Genomic DNA, 24,499 nt, shown 5'->3' with positions numbered 1-24,499 from the left:
TGCATTAACACAGCAGTTTATTATAGTAAAAATCCCTATGTCCAGAGACCATGTCGTCAAACCTTTCTTCCATTTTGCTAAACAGCTCTAGCATTTCATAGCATGCAAGCAGAAATGAATTGGAAAACATATCAGTATAATTATAAGGTATATCCCAAGCACAGGCTCATTGACATATCATTATATTCAGGGTAGACCCAAAGACAGAGAGCAGAAGACAACTATGGGTCTTTCCTGTCCTTTATTAAATCCACCCAAAAGTCTCACCATAGGGTTGGGGAACCATCCTGAATAGCATGGGCTGTGGTGGAAGTGACTGCTATGGAAGGGTGACTTTTTCCACTCATGCGAGACTTTTAACCATTCTCTCCTCTCCTCTCCTCTCCTCTCCCTGAAGTCCTATCAGGAAGGTCCCCCATTTGTCCAATGAGGCTTCTTGCAAGGTGAAAGGTTGAGGAAGTGACAGAAAAGAGCCATTGCTTGAGTGGTCTGCTCACCCAACTGTGGATTCAACACAAGATATTGAAAGATATGCAGATTCCACACTGGAAGTGTTTGTGTTCCTGCATGAGTCGTACTCCTGTTTGTAACACTCAGGAAGACACTCCCCAAAACATGTGTGTCTTCCCCACTGGAACACCCTAGCATGGACATCAGAAAGTTGTGGTGCAGCCCATGCTAGCCCTATAGCATCTTTGACTGCAGCCCCTGTGCACGGGGATTTTGTGAAGATCAGGTGTGCTGCACAAACACATCTTATATCAACCACAATTTTTAAAAAGGTATAGGCAGAGCCAGACCTTACCCAGATGCTTGGAATATGCTAGTTCTGTAAAGTTTACACCCTGTTGCTTTGATCAGTGGCCTGTCTTCACAAGGGACAAAGGATCTTCAGTTGCCTTAGTTCAAGACACCACTGAACACAACATAGTAAAACCCTTTGCCCGCAAGCAACATCACTGGTTTTATTTTATTTTTTAAAAAGCACAATGTTTCTTTCAAGAATCCGACTGCAGTCTGATTCTTCCCTTTCTCATTCTCCACTCTGCACTTTTGTTAGTGCTGTTCCATTTCTCCCTTTCCCAAGCTAAGTACTGTGAATCCTACATAAGTCCAAAATGTCTCCAGGGGTGCAATGCTAACATAGGGAGGAAGCTCTGCTGAGCACAGGGAGATTTATAGAATTGCACTATAAACTGAGACAATCTGGGGACTCTGTTTTCAGCTCACCAACAAAGTGCCTATAAACTCAGTGCCTAAAAATCCTAATGGGGAATCTGTGGTCCTCTAGGTATCTGCCCCCATCATCCCTGACCATTGGCCACACTTACTGTTGTTGATGGGAATTGCAGTCCAGCAACAACTTGTGGGCCACAGGTACCTCACCTTTGGCCTAGAATTGGTTGCAATACCCTAGGCCTTTATGAGACTTGTACAGCTACTCCTTCTCAAAAATGAAAATGATGCAGAGGAAATGCATATCACCACTCTGGGATGTGACTTGGAAAGGACCTGGTACACAGAGGTGGAGCCAATCCAGTACACCCAATAGGGCAACCACACAGTGATGCACAACACTGGGAACCAAGGTGAGCCCCAACACCTCAACTGCTGTGCTGACCGTTTTGCTTCACATGAAGAATTCAAGGACGGACACAGACTTTTGGGAGCTGGTACTCCCAGCTCTGTAACTCCTTCCAGAGAGGCTCTTCCTCAATCAAGCCCCAGCGTCCAGTCCAACTCCAGATTATTCCAGACGGTTGGCTAGGGATGGAAGGCTCTGTAAATGTTGGCTCTCTCAGTTTCTCATTTTCCCCATTATTTCTGCACCAGTTTGTGGATTTTCTTTTTTTAAAATCCTCTTGAAAATTCTTCAAATCCTTAGTGCATATATATTTTTTATAATAAGCACATTTTTGTATGCATTTTGACTAGTGAACTCCTTTTTGCAAGCCTTTTCTCATGATGCATTTTAGGCACAATTTGACCCAATATAAGGCATATTTTAAAACATTAGTTGGTTGGAGAACTGCATTGCAAAATTCAGATAAGTGTGAATTTTGAAGAATGGCTCTGTTTCAGTTCTCATATTATTTCAAAAAGCAAAGCAAAATTCAAACCAAATCCATTGCTACCGGGCTGCATTCTCTTCATTTAAGGTGGCAGCAGAGAGATCTATGAGATTGGAGGGAAGGGGGGAATCCAGGGTTTGTGTTCACTCTCACGGAGCGAAAGAAAGAGCTGGACCTTCTTTCTGCTTCCCTACTTCCAGCCACTTACTGAAGACTGGATAAGGAACCCACATAATAATATTACTGGGGAAAGAGCATAGTATGGCTTTGTTTTTGATGGAGAATGAAGATTTGTTTGTGGGGCCACCTTAAACCATCTTAAATCTTTTATTAGGAGCAACTTGGAGTTGGCCGTTTGGTTTGTGGGCTGAACTGGGGATCCTGCCTGTGTGTGGACCTACTTTGCCATGGATTTTCCTATGCTCCTTCTAATGTGGAACACCACCCCACTCTGAACTATTGTAGCACTGATTCTAAAGCTGTCTGATGATCAGCTGTTGAGACCCAAATGCCATTGCTGAGCCTGAGCTACGCAAGTATGGAATTCTGAATTAAGCCAAGAACTTCAAAGAGAAACAGAAATGATTCGAGAGAGAGGAGGGGGATACACACTCCTCATAAACCCATGAAATCAATGGTAACTACACAGGTGCAGGGACTCAGGCAGATTCTGGCAAACTGCAATGTTGCTCCCACAACCTGGGGCGGGATCCGACAGCCTTTTATCTTTGACGGGGTAACGGCCAGTCCTGATCCCCCTGTGACTCACCTCCCTGTCTCGCCCAAAGGCGAGCACTCCTCCTGTGAGTACTCAGGTCTCTCCTTCACTCAGACCTTAGTCTCTGCAGCTTGGGAGATGTCGGTGGGTTACTAGACCCAGAGGCCGCCTCAGCCTCTCCTGACCCAACTGGTAGTGGAGCAGCTGCAAGTGATTGCCCAGCTGAAGGCAACAAGGTAATCCCCGCATCTGGAGCCAGAACAGGCTCAGGCCCATGACTTGGCCCAGCTGGTGCTTGTTGCAGGGAGACCTGTGCAGACTGGGCCTCTTCAGAATCAGGCCCCAGACTTGGTCCAGATGCCACCTGAGGCAAAGGATCCAGTGGGGACTGAGACTCCTCTGGTTCCGAGTCCGAGCCCAAGTCCCAGGCCATCACACCAGCATCCTGTTCTCACAGTGGTCAATGAGATGCCCATGGGACACCTGCCATCAGAACCTGAGCACCACAATACTTTCCACACCACCAATTCTCAGCAAGTGGTATTCAGAAGCGCACTGCCTCTGACAGCAAGACATAAGCAGTTATGGCTAGTAGCTGTGGATATTCTTATGAATTTGTCTAATCCTCTTCTAAAGCCATCCTATCTGGTGGTTATCACTGCCTCTTGTGGCAATGAGCTCCATAGTTCAACTGTGTGATTTAGTTCAAATTTGTATAGGTACCTGGAAAGTACTAAATAGATCAGAGGGGAGAGAAGAAATTGATTAGAACTGAAGAAGGTGGGTTGGACTGGGGAGAGAAAGGGGGGAAAGGGGACTTTCTGGAACTCAGAAGCTGGACATTTAAAAGTCTCCTTCCTGTGTGGGGGGCCTGGGGGCACCCCCTTCTTTGTGCAACTTCCTCCTGAAGAAGGAAGACGTCTGTCTCTCTGAGGAAGAGACACCTTCAGGAAAATGAAGCTCATAATACCTTCTACTGCTAGTTCTGGGGTGGTTGCCTAACCAAGCCTTTACCTCCCTCCTGACCAGGGTGCTTCCAGGGTTACCTAAGAACAGTGTCATTTCGGCACATTTCATTTCATCATTTGAGGCAAAATGGGAAGTGCCACCTTGCCCTGCTGCTGCATCACTGATTTCCAGTAAGATCTTGCAAGATCTTGCCAAGATCTTGTCAAGATCTTGTGAGTTCCACTTCTCCACCCCATGGAGGGCAGGAGTGCCTTGGGACTTCTGCCGCCTGAGGCATGGGCTTCACCTCACCTAATGGCTGGGCCGGCCCTGCCCAAGAACATTGTCAGGAGGGAGACCAACCTGCTGCCAATCACAGTCTGCTTGGCAGGAAAGCACAGCTGACATTGTCTGATGATCATGTATTGTAAAGGTGATGACATCCAAACATTCAACAATTCCTGATAACTTCAGAAAGCCCCATTTCAAGCCTAACTGATAACCATCAGTGGGCAGGAACGCAGAAAGAGAGACAGAGAGAGGGAAAGAAGTTAAGAGGGTATTTTGTGAGCTACAAATAGAACGAGAAGTTATAAACCTTTCAAAAAAGGAGATTTATAATGGAAACTTTGACAAACATAACTATTCTGGCTGTCTTGGCCAGGCACCGTTGTAATCTGCAGCATCTTTCAGATCAGTTTGAGCCATATCTGCTAAAAATATGTTCAGAAGTGGAGAAATAGATATTGTTAAGAGACAGGTGCTGTTGGGAAACAAAACACGAAATGGGTCACACCCTTGGTTTAATTTAAGGCATTCTCATGGCCATTCATAAATCCAGTGTATTCTTACAGCCCTTTGGAAGGAACCTATGCATTCCAGTGGTGATTTGCACTGTCTATATTCAGAAGTCTCACTGAGTTGAATGGGACATTCTCCCAGGCAAGTATTATAGGATTGCAACCTCTTTTTTCTCCTTCAGTATCTTGCCTTCAAAAAGTCATGCCTACTCTTACCCAATCTTTTGCTCTTTTCTTCAAGATTCTGCCAGGCTGCAAATTGATATCATCTCTTTGAAATGCTCTTGCCTTAGGGACTCCCAGAGCCTCTGCACTTCAGCTACCCGGCATATTCACACAATTCCACCCATGACCCCCACCCCCCAGGGATTACTGAGCTTCTGAAAATAACACTCATGCAACAGCTGGGAAGACCAGCAATGTCTTGAATGTGCATACTCTGATCCCTAAGACAAGGCTAAAGCCCTCTCTATCCATTGCTGGATCCCCACTCATGTCCAGTAGTGGGATGGCAATGGAAACAGAAAGCAGTGCAGAAGGGGATAAGAAACATGGTCCACATAGGAGTACCAATCTTTATTTACATCAATTGCTTCTTGGGTATTAGCAGCAGCGGGAGTCTACTACCTTTCAAACCTTTAAAATGACTGAAGGCTTTTCAACACCATTACACATTGGAACAAACTTAGGACAGCAAATAAGTGCTTAAGATTGAACATACAGGCATGGGGGTTACATTCTTGGGTACTGGGCATATATGTGAAATCGCATATAGTGGGGAACACCACACAAAAAGCCTGTAAAACCTTGAAACCCCCTTTTAAAAAACCAGCAGCATTCACCAGACTATCAAGAATGGTGGCTCTCAGTCTTCCTCATCACTGAAGGACAATGTGAAAGCAACAACAAATGGGGTAGATCGGTACCTCAAAGTACATGGCTGTGATTCAGAATTAGACAAGTAGACTGGTACCCCAAAATGTTTTGGATTACTAGACGTTTTCCCGCTCTTTTCAGGCCATTTTTTTCAGTTTTCTCACTCTTTTCAAGCCATTTCCCCACAGTCCTCAACTTTTTGCAGTTTAAATTGATTTAATTATTTCCAAGTGCCACATGTATACGGCGACATGCGCAAGTCACACGAGTGTAAGTGGGGAGACGCCTATAATGTTATGTAATCTTTCCCAGCTACCTGAGAAATGGATGAGAAACAATGGAATTTTGAGGTGTCTTTGTAATAGTTCCTTCACTTACAAATTTCCCAGGTCTGAAGGTACATGAGGCCAACACTCTTGCTGAAGCTAAGCAGGCTTGGCTCTGGTCAGTGTCTGGATGGCTGACCAAGGACCCCTTCTGGGCACCCTTTTTATTGTGCATTCATGATTATTTGTGATCCCACTTTCAATACTGTCTGAATCTGCCAAAGTTTTAAGGTGGTCACACTGCTACGTTTCTGATCAGTCCATATTCATTAACTTCCTGCTAAAATCCCGTAAGTTTTTATATCACAACTACCCCATTTCATTTTTGTCTCACTTTTGCTGCACTATAGGTAGAAATAATGTGGCAGCATTGGGGAAGCATTGCAGAACAACCTAAAGCAGAATAAATCCACCAATAATACAGTATTATTGTGTCAAGAACTTGTTGCAGAAACATCTGCGATAAAAGACCGGTCTGGAGGGCTCCCCAGTTACTTTCCCTTTGGCATAATACCTTCGGCAGCCACCTGAAGGCAACTGCCTATAGAACAGCTTCTTAATGGAGCTGAGCAGGTGAAAATGCTCAGCCTTTACTGAAGTCACAATAAAACAGTTCACAATTAAAGTGCCATAGGGCTTATAAATGTTTTTTATCAATTATACTGACCCATTCAAGGCAATATTTGTGAAACTGTGCACCTCTTCCTATTAAATGCTGGATGTTCTCCACATACACACATTATCTGAGAAACTTGCCTAGTTCAGAATTTACGCACACACACTCTGCACTGCTTTCCCATCATCAACCAGATCAATCTCTCTCTCTCTCACTCACTCACACACACACACTTTTCATACTTGGTCCCCATATGCACCTCTGACTGCTTATAGGTCTATTGCCACTACAATGTGTCAAATTATTAGCACCCTCCCACTGCCTAGTAGCTATCTACCATCACTCATTTTCCCTCATTCTCATGTACAGGTTTTGAAGGGTACCCGGGAGTGGAACTGCTTTGCATTGATAAAATATTATTTACAAGGAACTGTCAGCTGCTAAATATTTTTTATGATTGCTTGTTGACAAGAAGGAAGATTACTTTCCTTATCTACTTCTTTCCCCATGACACCCTCTTCCCCCACCCCTGTGTCTGGGGCATTCGGTTTAAACCCAGGAACATTTTGTTACACCGCAGAGTTTGCCTACTGCTTAAATGCATAGATCATGAAATAGCCAGCTTGGCTGGATGGGAAATCTTGCTTTGTTTTCTACCACTTAAAAGAAGGAGGAACTGTTTTCCACTCTTGATTTCTACCCAACAGAAGAGTTTTTACTGAGCAGTACATTCCATTTCCAAATCCCACTATTGCTCTCTAGTGGACAAAAAAGATTTTGAACACTTTATGCAAACCCACATTATAATTTCCTGTTAGATACTACTACTTCTCTTACCTCCTCCTTTCCTTGACACCAGCAGCAGGGATTTGGGGGGAAGGCGAGAGAATGGATAAAGGCACAAAAAGCATAAAGTGAAAATACATCCCAGAAGCCTCTGGTTTGTGGGGAATGTCCTCTGCACAGTGACAGGACCAGCTAAGTTAAAAGCTTTCTGCAGTGTGGTTTAGTGGTTAGAGTGTTGGATTGGGATCTGGGATATCGGAGTTCAAATCCCCACTTGGCCATGAAGCTTACTGGGTGGCCTTGGGCCAACCACTCACTCTCAACCAAACCTACTGAACAGGAATTTTGTGAGGGTAAAACAGGGAAGAGAACTATGAACATGACCTTGAGCTCCTTGGAGGAAAACTGAGATATATAAATGCGATAAATAAATAAAGCCAGGCAGCAGCTTTCAACTTGGGTTAGTGTGCTGGGCCCGGGGGTGACCCGAGCAACGTGGTCCAGGTCCGGTCCCGTATCCAAGGGTTCTGTGAGGAGTCAGTCCGACAGGGCCAAGGCAGGAAGGACACAAGGCAGGAAACCAGGCAAGGTCAGGCAGGTTCTGGCAAACAGCTATGTTGCTTCAGCAACCTGGGGCGGGATCCGACAGCCTTTTATCTTTGTCAGGGTAACGGCTGGTCCTGATCCCCCAGTGACTCACCTCCCTGTCTCGCCCGAAGGCAAGCACTCCTCCTGCAAGTACTCAGGTCTCTCCTTCACTCAGACCTTAGTCTCTGGACCTTGGGAGATGTCAGTGGGTTACTAGACCCAGAGGCCACCTCAGCCTCTCCTGACCCAACTGGTAGTGGAGCAGCTGTAAGTGATGGCCCAGCTGAAGGCAACGAGGCTCAGGCCCATGACTCGGCCCAGCTGGTGCTTGTTGCAGGGAGACCTGTGCAGACTGGGGCTCTTCAGAATCAGGCCCCAGACTTGGTTCAGATGCCACCTGAGGCAAAGGATCTGGTGCGGACTGAGACTCCTCTGGTTCCAAGTCCGAGCCCGAGTCCCAGGCCATCACAGTTAGTTCCTATCCTCCGTCCCTTCCAAGAAGGGCTGAGAGGAGAGCAGTAGTCTGGTTTGGTAAGTCGCCACTCAGAGCCTTGCCCACCCATGAGGCATCCCTCAAAGCATGGCACCCCAGTTCCGTGACACAGATTTACCACTGGTCTCCCTGGCCTCTAAGAACAGAGAGGAACCAGCAATGAAGCTCTGTGGAACACTTCCGCTCCTGCTAAGATTACTTTCTTCTTGACAATCCTTACTGAGTTTGCTGACTCCATTGCAGGGGAGTGGAGCATTTTTGCCCCAGGTGGCAAATGCCTTGGGCCACCCTGCCCACACCCATGCCATGCCACTCACCCAGTGATTCGTGAAAAGCCCTTGGCAAGTCAGAGTGTCATGGAGCAATATACATGGTGTGTGCGCATGAATGGTTGCACCGACACATTCCTCTGACTTGACAAGAGCTTAGATCATGCAGAATGCATGCAGAAGAACAGAAGAGGCCTTCTGGATCAGGCCAACCAGATGCCTATGGGAAGCCCACAATAAGGATCTGAGCACAGCAGCACTCTCACCTCCTGTGGTTTCCAGCAACTGGTATTCAGAAGTATACTGTATCTGCCAGGTGTGTGTGCCTATGCCAGTATAATCAAATGAGAAGCCAGCATTATTACTTTCTGGGTGAAATGCTCATATTATGATAGGCAGGCATGTATATTGCAGAAACTCTTGCCTCTGGTGAGCCCAACATCTGGAATAGGTCCTATGACTCACCACCCTCTCAGTGGCATCCCATACAGGTTGACCCATACATCTCAGTTGGAGCCACTGAGAACAAGTCAGTTTCGATAACCTTAAGAATGGAAAGCAGGGACTTTGGAAGTTGCTCATCAACAGTTAGCACCTGCACAGCTGGTTGATCATAGTCTTCCACACTGCGGTGAAATGGCCTGTCTTCCTATTTAAAGAAATCCTTTCTAAATCTACATTTATAAAAAGCGCGTACAAATGTTTTGCGAATCCAGTATGCATTTCCTCCCCATCATGGGGGAAAGGTTTATGCAAGTAAATTCCACTGAACAAATTTGGACTTACATACATGGGATTCGGCTGAAAGTGTTCAGAACTTCCCAGAGGCAAGGAATGGCAGCTAACTGGACAAAGCAGAATAAAGTGCCCTACGCATTCACTAATAATTTGAAAACTGGACACACTACAAAACCCAGCAAGATGGGAGAGCATAAATAAGACGAATACAACAAGATCGCCCATATGGGTTCAGTGAATGGCCCTGGGGAGAGACGCGAGACATCGCTCAGATCCCACTGCCTCTCCTGTTTGCTGCAGAGACCAAGCAGAGGGCGGATTAAGCCCGAAGGCAAAGCTGTCCTCCCACTTCGCCGGCAGCAACACGCTCACAAGCTCGGCCGTGGGAACTCCCACGCCATACACGTGACCGGCTGGGAAAGAGCGCCCCGACGCCCGCTGGGAGATGTAGTCTTCTGGTGGCTCCTGGCCGGGGCAGGCGCCCTGCTGAAGAAACCGCATTTCCCAGGGTCCTCCTGGGGGGGGGGGGCGCCGAGTCTCCTGCCGGCGAGCAGCTGCGCCCGGGCGGCGTGGCTGAAAAGGGGGAGGAGGCAGGAGGTCTCTCTTGCGCGAGCCTCGGCGTTTCCTCGCGCCAGCGGTGGAAGAGGAAGGCGGGCTTCCCGTGAGGCAACAGCAGCAGCAGCAACTTTTGCTTTCGCAACTCTGCCGGCAGCTGCGCAAGCGGCGAGCTGCCCCGCTCTCGGACTCGCTACGAGGGTCCCGCTCCACCTGCCTCGCCCCGTCAGCATGAGTTTGTGGGCTCGCGTGGGCATCTTGGGCACCCTGGCGTACTGCGTAGCGAGCAAGAGGAGAGCCCTGGCCGAGCCCAGGAGGAGCAAAGCGCCGCGCGGAAGCGGCGGCGGCGACGACGACCCGCTGGAGCTGAAGCTGGTGCAGGTTCTTTTCCGGCACGGCGCCCGCACTCCGCTGAGACCCATCCCCGATGTGGAGCAGGTGAGGGGGGCTCCCGCCCGGGGTTGGAAGGAGAGGGGCGCAGCTGGCAGAGCAGGGCTGGCCCTCCCACTCGGCCACCAGCGGGTCACCTTGGGCCAGGCAGTGCCTACCGTCCAGCCGAACCTGCCTCCCAGGGTCGTCGTCGGGATGGAATGGGGAGAGGGGAAACCATCTATGCCGCCTTGAACCCCAGGCAGAAATAATGCAGTCAATGCATACATGCCTCTTCCCTTTCCCTCTGGCCCTTCCCAATAACAAGGGCCATGGGGGAAGCATCAGCTTTGGGTGGGGGGACGACATTCAGCAATATACCCCCTCCCTGGGTTGGCTCGACCCCTCTTGGCTTCTTGCCCCTGCCATAGGTGCCAACTCCTAGGTCCCCCCAATAAAATATTATATAAGTATTTGAGGTGCCTGCCCCCCCCAAGTTGATGGGCATTGTGATTCAAATAGTATGTGTGTCTGCAGTGCCTTGTGATCAGTTATATGGGCGTGGGGCTCACCTGCCCCCCCCGTATTTTATTCAAGTCAGCACCCCAGCACACACACAACCGATGTCTATTTACTTGCATGCGTGCGCGCACACACACACCCACCCATCCACACAACCACCCAAGTGGGAAGCACAAGGTGGGGATCCCTTTTGCTCTCCTGTTTGATGGCTAGGAAGATCTACAGAGTCAGACCACTGATGCGTTGTCCACACTGGCTATGCTTCAGGCAGGAGCTTTCCCCAGTCCTACCAGGAAATGCCCAGGGTTGAACTGCGGACTTCCTCCATCCACAACTGATGCTTTGAAACTTTCCTGTTCCTAAGAGGGCAGGTGGGCAATGACAAAAGGAGGTCCAGCAGGGCCAGGAGGCTCTGCAAGTGGGGGCTTTGAGTGTAGCCCCCTGGTACCTCCCCCTCTGATGCTGCCCCTGGATCTGGGCAACACAGGCAAGTCTCAGCCAAGATCACACTGGGGGGGGGGACACAGCTAGTTGGGGGTGCCTGGTTGTGATAGTGGTAAAAGGGGGGGTGGGTTTAAAAGAACATGTTAATATTGTGTCCTTAAGTGTTTAAAGCATCTCTGCTACATTGTTTCACTAATCTTTGTAACAACCCAACCAGGTATTATGCCCCTGTGATTTTAAAAAATGCATTTATAACCCAGTGCTGTAAATTGGCATGAAAAGCAGCAGCTTGTCAAATAATTATCAGGCATGTTCATGCAGAAATACTAGTGGGGCCGATGATGCCCTGGGCTTGGAAATTCCTGGTGTTAACAGCAATCAATTCCTAAAGAAGGTGCTGCACTTTTTTTCCCAGCTGAGCTAAAAAGCCATTTGGCACACCAGGAGCAGGTTGGAGGAAGCAGAAGTGGTCCGAGGAGCAGCAGAGATTGCTGAGCTTACTAGCTCAGGGCTATCAGTGTGGGCATTTTCACGAGGCAGCAGGTGAAGGAAGCATAGGTGGAAATTTTGGCTTTGCTCAGTGCCAGTAGCCACCAAGCGGAACGCAGGCCAAAGTACAGAAGGTACAGCAATAATACACCTGCATACCGCCAACCCACAATCTGATAAAGTGGATATTTGCCCCAGAATGCCTTGGCATTCTATAAAATTTAGAGAACATGGAAACAAACGTGGGAATTATGTTAAAATGTGGGCTGCTGCAGAGCTAAGGGAGTGAGCTCCATGTGAGGTCAACTCTATTGTGGTCACTTGCTTAATGCCTGCCATTCATACTGGTGGGGTGTGCTAGCTTGGGCTGCTCTGCTGCCTGTCAACAATGAGATGCTTCCTTCATTACCAGCTGGGTGCTGCAGCCCCAAATAGTGAGTGCTGGAAGGTGTAAATACAACTGTATGCCAGAGATGGGGAGTGTGCAGTCCTGCAGACATTGCTGGACAACAATTCCCATCATCATCCCTGACCACTGGCCATGCTGAAGGAAGTTGGAATACAACCCCTGCGATATTCAAAATTGTATGTTATGTGCCTATTGATGAGTGAGAATAGTCACTCATTTATAGTGCTAATTCTCTATAGCCTTGTTTTGTGCATCTCCTCCTATCTTGAATGTTACCAACCCATAGGCTAACTAACCAAGTACTATAAATAATTTGATTGGGGTGCTTGCCTCTTGCCCTTTTAACTTCAGGAGATGCATGCATAAACATGCATTTGCATCAGTGCAGGATAGCAGTGAACATCAACCAGCCTGTAATTATTATTATTATTATTATTATTATTATTATTATTATTAATTTATATCCCGCCCGCCCGCCCGCCCGCCCTCCCCAGCCAAAGCTGGGCTCCGAGCGGCTGTATAGTCAGATTTGGAAATTTTTCACTCTGCTTCAACCAGATTAAAGTTTGTGTCACTGTCTTTCATAAACAGGTGATGAGAGAAGGCATTGCAACTTCTACTTACCCAGTTTATGAACTACTTACCCAACACCTGCATTTCCTCTTGATTTTGTAGCTGGAATAGAATTAATGGTTGTGTTTATTTTTCCTTATACACCATGTTCCTCTTTTGGCTCTACCTAGCAACTTGTGATAACTTCTGGTGAGGAACAGATTTGGCAGATTTACCACCTAGATCAGTAGGAAGTGCAGTTGTGAAGAAATTGAGATTGCTCTTTTTAAAGTTCCTAAACTCATACACTTTAAAGTGGAATTTCTGGGGAAGTGGCCAAGAACTATTGATGGCAAGATATGCTTCTTAGGATGAATACAGAGAAACCCTGATATTTTAAACATTCCAGATATGTGCAAGCCTCATATGTATTTTCTGTGTTGCAGAGTTTCCAAAGGCAAGTGCTTGGAATAGGGCCAGGATTGGGAGCCCCCCACCCAGCTTACCAGCTTTTCCTCTAAGGACCAGCTGTTTAATAACTTAAGAGCCCTGCTGGATGAAGCCCATCTAGTCTAGCACTCTGTTCTCACAGTGGCCATCAGATGCCCATGGGAGTACCATAAGCAGAACCCGAGTGCAATAGTGCTCTCACCACACATAACTGGTCTTCAGAGGTATTTTGTTTCGGACAGTGGAGGTAGAACGTAGCCCCCATAGCTGGTGGCCATTGATAGCCTTGTCCTCCACAAATCAGCTGAGCAGGGTGGGAACACCTGCCGTAGGTAATGCTATAATTGAGGCACTGAGCAAGGACCATGACTTGGTTCTCTGTATTTGTAACCCTGACTAAAAGAATTGCAAGCAATCCTCTGTTGACTTTTTAACCAGCAAAAGAGTTGAATATAGTATTTTAGCCCTGACAGTTCTGCAGAGATCCATTTTCGCAAGACTTCCTGATGTTGGTGTCCATAAGGCATGTGCAGCACATTTCATTAGAGGTGTGCTTACCCAGTAAATTAAATTGAAACACAGTTCTTATGAAGCCGAACAAAGGGAGAGCGAGCACAAGGCAGGAGAACAACAGACAAAGACACACAAAGTGGGAGGGGGTAAAAAGAAGGGATGGAGACACAGGTGAGGACACGGAGACTCCAGTTCACAAGCCCATCTGCGCCCCCACCCCCAATGCCATACTTTGCATTATGGCTTCTGAGTCATCCCCAAAGCAAACCCAAAACTCCTCACAGGCTGACCCCACTCCTGCTCCTCCACAAAGTCTAAGTCTAAGAATGACACACAGGAACAAGCTATTTGCTGCTAGTGCTGCTGCTGCTGCTCCTCCTCCTCCTCTTATCACACACACAAAACAGAGTCAGCCAAGAAGGCCTTGCCATGCTCTGACTGCTTCTCCAAACACGGGAGTAGGAGCGCTCCCTACTGCCATTGTAAAAACATTGCTGAGGCTGCAGCCACTTTTTCTTTTTCAAGACATTAGAGCATTCATGGGCACACCCAGAAAGTATGCCTACATTGATGTTTTTGTATATTTCAAAATCCTGGAGTAAGAAGATTGTGAAATGTGTCACTGCCCGCTCCTCTTGCAGCAGCACAGCCTGAGCGTTGAATGAGATGTTTTAGCACCAAGCTTGCAGAGTTTGCCATGCCTCTAAGCCCACTGAAATAAATTTGATTTTCCACAGTAGTGGGTTGTCAACCTCTTCTAGCTACTTGAAGGTCCCAGTTGCCTACTCAAATGCTTTTTCTTTTCCTTCATCCTTGTTTTTGGAACAGGTGGCATGGGACCCAGCTCTTTTGGAGACGCCTGCCGAAACAAAGTTTGACTACACAGTAACGAACCTGGCTGGTGGGCCAAGACCTTATTCTCCTTTCGAAGAAAGCTACAAAAAAACAGTGCTGAAGGTGACCCAACATGTATTCCTTTGGAAATGTTGCATCTCCGTTTATTTTTTCAGCCATTCAACAGAGCTTTTCTCTTCCCAGGGCGGAGTGAATGCAGGCCAGCTGACCAAAGTAGGAATGCAGCAGACGTTTGCACTGGGGAAACGGCTAAGGAGACGTTACATTGAGGAGACCCATTTCCTCTCGCCAGCATTCAAACCTTCTGAGGTCTTGTGAGTCTCTGAACACTCCAGTTTCCTTCCTAACAGCTTTCTTGCTCTTCCTGCTGACTGTTCCGCTCCCTCCCAGCCCACACAGCATCATAAGCCTTAGCAAAGTTTCATCCAAAGTCCTTGCTTGCTTTCTCCCTCACACCACTGTGTTCAGTTTGATGTTAAGAATCTCCAGCTAGAACAGATAGCAGTGCTTGGTACTGCCATATTGGTGGCTCGGAGTGCTGAAACCCCTCAAGTCCCACCCCGTGTCAGTTTGTACAGGGAGCAGCCCACTGTGCTCCCATTTCATTGGCTGCCTTCTGTCTTTCAGTGTCCGTTCCACTAACATTGTTCGGAATCTGGAGTCCACGCGGTGTTTGCTGGCTGGGCTGTTCCAACAGCAGAAAGAAGGTCAGCAATGAAGGGGAGCTCCTTGCTCCTCTGTTCGCAGTCCTGCCTTGGAGTCTTCTCTCCTAACAGAGATCATTGCCCTTTACACCACTGTTCTCATTCTGGCTCTTCTGTTTATCACTGTCTATTATGCCATACCCTAGTGCAGTGTTTCTCAGACTTGGGTCCACAGCTGTTGTTGGACTACAACTCCCATCATCCCTATCTAGCAGGACCAGTGGCCAGGAATGATGGGAGTTGTAGTCTAACAACAGCTGGGGACCTGAGCCTGAGAAACACTGCCCTAGTGGATTCTGATAGGCTACATTTGCACTCTAAATGAGGAATTTCACGGTTAGAAGGAACTGGTGACTACTCAGAAAAGGAGTGCTATGTTGGCTCCCTTGCTACAACTCCTAGGGTAGAGGATGTAGTTTGCAAGGTTTGTGGTGTTGGTGGGCTTTTATTTATAGAGTCATGCAATTGGGTGCAGCTCATGCACTGCATCATTTTGGGAATGTTTTCAGTAGGTGAGCTCACCGTGGCAACTGCATCTGGCCCAGGAGCTAGTAGCATGTTGCAGAGCTGGCCTCAGAAGGGCCCAGACCCCTGCTGCTCCCACAAGTATACCTCTTGCTGCATGCCTGCTTCACAGACCTTTGTTAATGCATGCAGGTATTCTCTACATGCCTTCCTTTACCCAGGCAGGGCAAACATCCATCATAAGTTTCTGATACAGCAGAGAGCTTGACCCCCGTAGTCAGCACAACTTGCATCATGCCCATTGCCCATTGCACCCTACTACCCTTGAAAACTGAAGATGGAAAATTCAGCAGCCAGGTAGATCACTGGAGCAAGACGGTCTGAGCATATTACACCGATCCTAGTCTGACTGCACTGGCCTACCAATTAGTTTCTGGCCCCAATACAAAGTCCTGGTTTTGACCTATAAAGCCTTAAAACAGTTCAGGACCACAATACCTCAAGGACCGCCTCTTTCCATATGAACCTACCTAGTCTCTCAGACCATCTTCTGAGACTCTCCTTCATGTGCCTCCTCCTCAAGAGGTCCGGAGGGTGGCAACACGAGAATGGGCCTTCTCTGCAGTGGCCCCCTGTCTGTGGAATGCTCTCCCCAGGGAAGTTCATCTGGCGCCTTCATTATACACCAGGCAAAAACGTTCCTTTTTAACCAGGCCTTTGATTGGCATTCTATGCCCTTTTAAAATGTGTTCTTTGGGGGGGGGTATTGGGTTGTTGTTCTTTATTTTGATTATGTATTTTGTGGTTTTATACTTTGACTTTATTCTGTAAACCACCCTGAGACCTCTGGGCATGGGGTGGTATATTATTAATATTATTGAAATAAATAAATGCAAAATTTACAGAACAAAAAAAGAGACAAAGCAGGGAGAAAAAATGAGAAGGAATAGGGGGGCAGAAAAGGAAATTTGCTAGTTCCATCTTCTTCCCAACTGCCATGATCAGAGTTGTGGTTCAAAACATGGGGGGGGCACATTGGGGAAGGCAGACCCAGCTATTAGTCCCATTTGCTTGGAATCGCAGGTGGTCAGAGCACTGTTGCACTCAGGTCCTGCCTGAGGGTTTCCCATAGGCAACTGGTCAGCCATTGTGGACTAGGTGGGCCCTTAGCTAATCCAGCAGGCTCTTCTTATGTTCCTAAGGAGAAGGTTCGAAATGATACTACAAACTGGCAGCCAGAACAAAACTTAAATGGGAAGGCAATGGCCATACTGCTTGTGCCATGCACCTTGAGGGTTGGGAATGAGCCTCTATTCAAAACCTTTAGTTGCCCAGCTTTAGAGAAAGATGGGTAACTTGGGTCCTCTTGATGTTGCTGGACTAAAACTCCCACCATCCCTGGCCATTGCCCATGCTGGCTGGAGCGGATGGGAGCTAGAGTTCCCAACCACATCCAGAGAGCCACAGATAACCGACCCGGCTCTCAAACGCTGCTCTGAGCAGGCACCAAACTTATATGTGGAGCTGCACAGAGACCAGGAAGAAGAATGGAACAAACAAGTTAAATCTCAAAAGTTTTGATACTAGGATTAAGAAAATTGCAAAGTTCTGCTACCAAAACATTTGTGCATAAACCACTATTTCTTGCAGAAACTCTTATTGTGTTAAACCTGATTATTGGGAAATGATTAGGAAGGGAAGAGCGCTGCGCTTACTTCTGGTTTTGTAAACCCCAATGTTTACAACGGTGGCTGTTACAAACTGCTTTGATTAAGATAATGGCATGCTGTGGTGTAAATTAATTTACAAGTAAGAGAATCATGTGGTGTAAGTCGTTCTGTGTAAGAGCAGAATATATCACCAACAAGTATCTGAAGGCATGTGTTAATAAGTGTGCTTTGCTGAGCATTTAGCACAGTGGGCTCTTGCCTTATTAGTTTGCAGGCATGATTTAATGTTTGCTTGAAGCACAAATGTAATTGGGAGCATAGACTTGTATGCTCCCAAGTGCAGGGGAAGTTCCCTAATGAGCTTTGCACAAATGAGGGTCGAGATGGGTAAGAGATTGTCCTAGGATTATAAACTATTTTAAATCAGTACAAGATGTGTTTGAATTAATTCTTAACAGCCCGAAACTTTAAACCATGAATTGCAAGTGCATTCAATGTTTTTTTGTCTTGTACAGGACCCATTACCATAGTTACAGATGAAGCAGACTCTGAAATCCTTTATCCCAACCCAGTGAACTGCCATGGACTGAAAGTCATGAACAGGTATCTTGCCACAAACATTCTGTCTGGTGCCACTGTGCAGACAGAAGGTGCAATAGTTATTACAGCAAGGCCTTTCAGAAGACCTTGACCTAAATTATATGCATGACATCAGTTGATTGCCAAAAGCAATGTGCTCCCCTAAACCCTGTGAACGGTTCTGGACCTGTTCAAGCATTTAAAAGAACATGTGAGAAGTGTTCAAACTGGGCAGAGGAGCATAGCTTAGCCACCCCTGCTCCTCCTTTTGCAAGAAGGATTGAGCTGCATTCAGAATCATCTTTATCAGGAACTTGTGCAGTCAACATGCAAAGGTTTGCTGGGCTGGGGAGCTGCACATTTTCACATGCTTCAGTTTGAGACTTCATACATGCTTGAACCTGAAAGACACCTTCTGACTTCCTGGGGGCGGTTGGCTTCTTGCATCCCTCACAGAACAGTTCCAGTGTTCCTCTGTGAAGCAAGCCCAGGCTTGCCATTCTTACCTTGCCTCTTTCCCTGCACATTTTATGCCATTGCAAAAGTCTCCTTAGGGAATGACTGTGTGAGATCTAGCCATAGCCTAAAAGCTGCTGACGTGTAAGACTGCGAGACGAGAACAAAATAGCCAAAGCAAATCATGCTCTTATTGTATGTTAGAGCAGTTGTCCAACTATGTTGTGAATAAACTATTTTCAAACAATTTTTAAAAAGCAAGCAGTTGGAATGAAAACTTACGAAGTAGCCTACCATACTTCTGTGTCTCACAGCTTGACTATTTAAACGGCTCAGATGATAGCATTTGTTTCCCCAAACATATACTGTAGCGTCCGGTTGCATTTTGTGGAGCGGCTAATGTGCTTGCTGTAGGCTCCTCTGGGATTATGATGGGAAAGGGCTCTCTAATATGCTGCTTGACACTTCTAGTGATTCGGTGAACTGCGTAACTGGTGCCCAGTCAGCTCAAATAAAAGCAAGTATGATCATGCTTGTGTCAAAAGCCCGTGGGACAGAGAGTGAACGCCAATTCCCTAACTCCTGGCAGAGCCAATACAATGCTATTATAATCACTATATTCTAAAACAACCCCATATGCAATTCTGCTTCTCTTTTAAGAACTGCATCGGTAACAGTTTCCTTTTCAGGGAAGCTGTGGCAAAACTAGGAATTTTCAAAGGTGGCTGTAGGCAAGCATGCCACCTTGTCCCTGCAATTCAAGGGGCCTGGGACCGTGCAACATCAGTGTGGCATGCACACATGATGCAAGCATGCCCCATGGCCCTGGCCCATGGCCGGCACCCCACACACACACACACACACCTTGGTGCCCCTGTCCATAGGCTACTCTTGTACAATGGTGCAGCTAACCTGTGGTCCCTTCCAGATATTGCTGGGCTCTCAAATTCCATCACTCCTGGCCATGCTGGCTGATGGGAGGTGGGATCCAGCAACATCTGGGGTGCCATTGGTCATTAACATCTTCCCTAGTGAGGCAAGAGCTATTTAGTTATTTGCCCTGAAAAAGATCCGAGTCAACTAAGGAAAAATTATTTTCACGTGCTTAAGACCTCTTGCTTTTTTGTAACTAATTCTGATGCATTTAGTTGTCTATTGCTCAAGCAATCATTTCAAGCCAAACAGCCCTGCACTCCTTTTCCCCTTCTAACAAGCAGAGGGATCCAAGCACAGTAGCTTGTGCAGATTACCATTTATGCATTATTCTGAAGCTTTCGTTTTTCCCCGACAGAGAGAGGCTGGCCAATGTGCTTCTTCTGCAGCCAGGAATTGCGGAGGATCTGAAGACCATTAAAGAGAAGATGGGCCTTGACAGCAAGAACGGGGCGGACTTCTTTCTCCTTTTTGACAACATTTTTGCAGAACAGGTACGCTGTGCCTTTGTAGGAACAAGCCTGTTTTCTTTAGCCATCCAAGTTGATTCATGCAGATCTGTGAGAGAAGCTGTGCTGAAGTAGAGCAGTGTGGCAGCCCAGGTGCTGATGGGCTCCAGCTCCCATTAGCCCAAGCCCGAATACCCCATGCCCAGGGATGATGGGAGTTGTAGTCAAGCAATGTATGGAAGGCCACGTGTTCACTATTTCTGTGCTAGCAACTATTCAGCAGAGTAGCTCTTGTTGCAAATCGGAAAATGGCCAAGACAGCTCTGGCAGGAGAGGAAACTATGTGTCTTCCTTCAACTCCCTCCTCAAATGTCACATTTTTTGTCTTTTGGCTTAATTGTTTAACATTTCCTTTTTATCTTTCTCTCCATCCCCCCAAAAATTGTTGCCTATTACACTGGCAAAATAGATAAGCTCTTTCTTGCTGTTGTTGCTTATGAAAATCTCCAAAGTAGCTTGTATAATTATTTAATCGACTGAATTTCTCTTAATAGATCTTACATGATGACACAGAAGTAGGTTACATGAAGCAGTTAGCATATCAGGGGTTGGGCCCAATTCTGTAATTCCCTCCTTAGGATGTATCTGTGCTCCCAATATTAGATTGATCCCCAGTGCATCATATGAACAGATAACACATACCGAGTTAGACCTAGCCAGACTAAGTGGTCCAAGGTGGGATATTGGCAAAGGCCTGCTACTCCACTTTATCTCAGGTTTGGCACTAAAGATTAAACTGGATGTGGGAAAAGCTTGCATGCAAAGACATTTTAAGGGGTTACATCAGTTACAGCAGAGGGAATACTGAATACTGTATGTTGAACATGACTATTACAGTTGCTTAGGCTTTTAAGTGGCCAAGGATTGTTTTGTTGTTATATCTTATCCTGAGATCAATAGATATAGAGTAGGCTAGAAATGTTGTAATAGGAAAAATAATGCTCTAGCTGCATAAACCAGTATAATTATCAATCAGTAAAAGCAAAGCATTTAACAGCAATAAAAATGTGTGCAACGTTCAGGGCTCCCTTTCTTTATGGATTTGTCTGAAAAAGCTGTGCAACGTCATTATGGAGCTTCTTTCTCCGAGATGCTTCTAACCACCCCAGGGTTTCCTGCAGCCGAATTTGAAAGCCATTTTTGTACAACTGAACTGAACTGAACTCACTGAACTGAATACTTAAAACTTGTAGGAAATGAAATGTAATGAAACCCAGGTTCCTCATTGTAAACTTTCCCCTATCCTGCTGTTGTCCTTCTGATCCTGTCTCATATGGTTGGAAAGGGGTCCTGGGATTCATCAAGTCCAACCCCTGCAATGCAGGAATCCTGCCCACCGCTGTCCCAGGGTGGGCTCGAACCACCAACCTTCTGGTTAACAGCCAGATGCACTGACCCATTATGCAATTGTTTTAAAATTACTGGTTTTATATTTTAATTTTTTAATGTACCGTATATACTTGAGTATAAGCTGACCCGAATATAAGCCGAGGCACCTAATTTTACCACAAAAAAACTGGGAAAATTTATTGGCTCGAGTATAAGCCAGTTCACCACACCACAAACCTCCTGATGGGCCGGAGTGTGTGTGCGTGTAGATGGCGACTAACAGGCAAATAAGCAGAAAACTGACAGTGGCAAAGGCGGCGGAGGAAGGAGCAGCCAGAAAGGGCTGCTTTCGGGCTGCTTGTTCCTCCGCCGCCTCCGACAGTGGCAAAGGGGACCCTCACTCGAGTATAAGCCAAGGAGAGCTTTTTCAGCATAAAAAATGTGCTGAAAAGGTCGGCTTATACACGAGTATATACGGTAACTTGCTGTTTGGTTTTTATATTGCTTTTGTAAACTGCTTGGGTCTTTCTTTTTGAAGTAAGCAGTATATAAATTTGTTAAATAAACAAACAAAATGAAGATTGTGCCATTTCAGGTAATTACGTTGCCTGACTGTGGCAGCCAGTATTGTAGTAGGTAACATAAGACATGGGAGGAAATGGTAATCAAGACATATGAATGGGACCATTCATATGTCTTGAACTGAAATCTGTCCACTACATGAAGATGTTTTCAGGTTGTTCAAGTTAAAACTAAAGGCTTGTTGTCGTTTTTAAAGGGAATCACTCACTTGCTTATTGTAATATTGTTCTTCGTCTTTAGACTTAGAGGAATGGCCTAGTTCCTTGTCTAACACAACTTGTTCAAGTGCATGTCCATGTTAAGATATCTAACGATAAGCACATGTATGTCCATGCCTGATCTAAAGTAGTGGTGCCATTTGTCACTGCAGCCTTAGAGTTGTTCTTTTAATTCACACTATGCTGTCTTTTAGGCACACGATTTGCCTAGTTGCCCTATTCTGAAGAGTTTCATGGAACTGATCGAGCAGAGGGCTATAGACTCACTCCTTTATGTCACAAAATCGAATTTAAGGTGAGCAGTCCCAGGGATGGTATGGGTGGTAAGCCTGGGGATATCTGCAAGACAAAACACAGAATCACTCTTCTGTTTTAAAACATGGACTTCTTGTACAGACTAGTCATGTGTGTCCCTGCTAGCCAGGGACCTTTACTTTTAAACCTGCTCCTGTTCCGATTAAGTTCTGCCAGTTATCTAGAACTGTTAAAAAGATGTTGCAACTCTTGTTAGAAACATTTTTTTAAAAAAATGGATCTCTGTTTTGTTATATTTCTGACTAGAGAGACTCTCAAGATGTCAGTTGGTCCTCTACTCAATATAATAGAGAAGAACATTAAGGCGGCAATGAACCCTTCCTCTCCTGAAATCAAGGCCAGGTATGTAGATTATTGGTATTTACGGTTTTGGCAGAACATCCCATTGAGCAGCATCTACAAGCTAAAAACATTGAAAGGGGAAATGGGACAAATCAAGGGGAGCAGGAGTTGATGGAACAGTGACAATTGCACCATTTAAGATTTGTGTATATATTTTTAACTGGGTAAAGGTGACTTGTAAATATCCTAACTTTAAACGGGAGTTATGTAGAACTTGGCTCACAAAAGCAGTTTCATATGAACAAATACAAACTAGGTGCTCGCATGTGGAAGACAGAACAAAAAGGAGAGGAAGGAATGCTATTACCCTGATAATTCTCAATTTAGCTTATTACATCTACCAACTGACTTGAGATTCAGTGTAAATGGAAAATGCAGCTGCAATGGCTGCTATACACAATGTATGTCATCAGTAAGACTGAATTATTGGTCGCTTCTTCTTTTATTTTAGAAAGCTTGCTCTGTATGCTATTCACGATGTTACCCTCTTCCCACTGCTACTGGCTCTGGGGGTCTTTGATTCCAAGTGGCCTCCATACGCAGCAGACATGACAATAGAACTCTACCAGCGTTCCAAGGACTGGTTTATACGGCTGCTCTACAATGGAGAGGTAGGAGGCTCCATGGTGATGATGTTACACATATAAACGGGACCTCAAGTGAGATTTGGGCAGGAGGCAAATTCCATACTCTAGCTTGCACCACATCTAAATACAAAGGCTGTTAACAGATAAATCACTGAATCTGGAATGCAGGGATCTCATACCTGTTTCAAGCTACCTTTTGGTAACTTTTAAAGCAACTCTCTTCTCTTTGCAAGGCAGTAGTGATGCTGTATATCAGGATATCAGGACTCTGGCCCTCTAGTTGTTACTAGACTACAAATTCCATCATCTCTGACCACTGACTGATACTATTAGGAGTCTAATAGAATCTGGAGGACCACAAAGTGTACGAGATATTATTTTTTTTGCCCAATGGCCTCTTGTAATGGCAGTTTTTTGGTGACGTAAATGTTGATTTGTCTTGTCTTTCCGCAGGAGCTGGTTCCAAGAGGATGCAGAGCTGGTCTCTGTCCGCTGGAGGATTTTCTAAATGCCCTTTCAATTTACAGTGCTAATCCAGAGGAATATAAAATGCTTTGCTCTCAGTGATAAGAGATGTAGAACAGATAAATGATTAGTAATACTAAAACATTATTCACAACATTTGTCTTTTCAAACGCCATAAAGAAAAGTGTCATTCACTTGTGGTTTAACTTTGCTAACAGGACAGTTCAAGTAATGTAAAGTATAACAGGGATGAATGCTGCTGCTACATTTTGGAAATTGGGTCCCTGGCTGCGGTAAGAGTTGGTGGTGGCTTAATATCCAAAAAGTTGTTACTGTAACCCAGTTTTTCAAATTAATGGAATCTTGCAGATGGCAGCCAAGTGATGGCCCTCTGCTGACAGATGGCATACACCAGTGAAAAGGGAAGGTAAGGCAATTTTAAATAATCCCTGCCCCTAGCCAAAGCTGCTCCAAAAGATCCCAACCTGGAAACAGAGGGGTTCCTGAAAATTGCCTGTCAGTAAGAGAACATTAATTGGACACCAAGCACTCTGTACCTACTGCTACATTTGCTTTTGAGCTCCACTAAGACATTCAGTGTTCTGAAGCTAGTGCTACTCTTTGTTTTAAGTTCCCTGTGGTCCTTTAGCAGCTAAACTGAACCACTAAACTAGTCTTTCAAAATTCTCAATTAAAGTGTTTTACTGGAGCTTAACTTTCATTCCAGTACACCTATATATAGCCTTGCTGCTGTCAGAAGCTACAGCCATTAGCAGGGCAAAGTCTCTTTCCTTGGAATCTTCAACCAGCTGCTTTATTATAATTATTGCCATATTCACTTTATAACCGTAGTGTTGCTTGATACGGCTAGGTAGGCCAGAGGTGAACTGTTGTGGAAATGCTACAGTTAGCTAAAATGCAAAAACATGGAAGCGGGCCGATAGAAGCCTGGAAAGA

The 24,499-nt window shown here is 45.9% G+C and overlaps 2 protein-coding genes across 2 annotated transcripts in view; both read left to right on the top strand.

The window, feature by feature from the left end:
* The window catches only part of POGLUT1 (protein O-glucosyltransferase 1), a 366,888-nt gene that overhangs the window by 175,883 nt on the left and 166,506 nt on the right, over positions 1-24,499 (top strand). The gene's annotated exons all lie outside the window — the stretch shown is intronic.
* ACP6 (acid phosphatase 6, lysophosphatidic) lies at positions 9,789-23,736 on the top strand. Its single transcript, XM_081858513.1, has 10 exons — positions 9,789-10,223; positions 14,362-14,490; positions 14,572-14,702; positions 15,016-15,095; positions 17,743-17,830; positions 19,554-19,689; positions 22,028-22,128; positions 22,395-22,490; positions 22,942-23,101; positions 23,531-23,736. The coding sequence occupies exons 1-10, from the start codon at positions 10,017-10,019 to the stop codon at positions 23,642-23,644; spliced, it is 1,242 nt and encodes a 413-aa protein (XP_081714639.1). The 5' UTR covers positions 9,789-10,016; the 3' UTR covers positions 23,645-23,736.

The sequence above is a fragment of the Podarcis erhardii genome (assembly GCF_964252035.2).
Source record: "Podarcis erhardii genome assembly, chromosome: 4".
NCBI lineage: Eukaryota > Metazoa > Chordata > Lepidosauria > Squamata > Lacertidae > Podarcis > Podarcis erhardii.
Note: the sequence above shows the minus strand (reverse complement) of the source record. Positions and strands in the feature narration are given on the sequence as shown.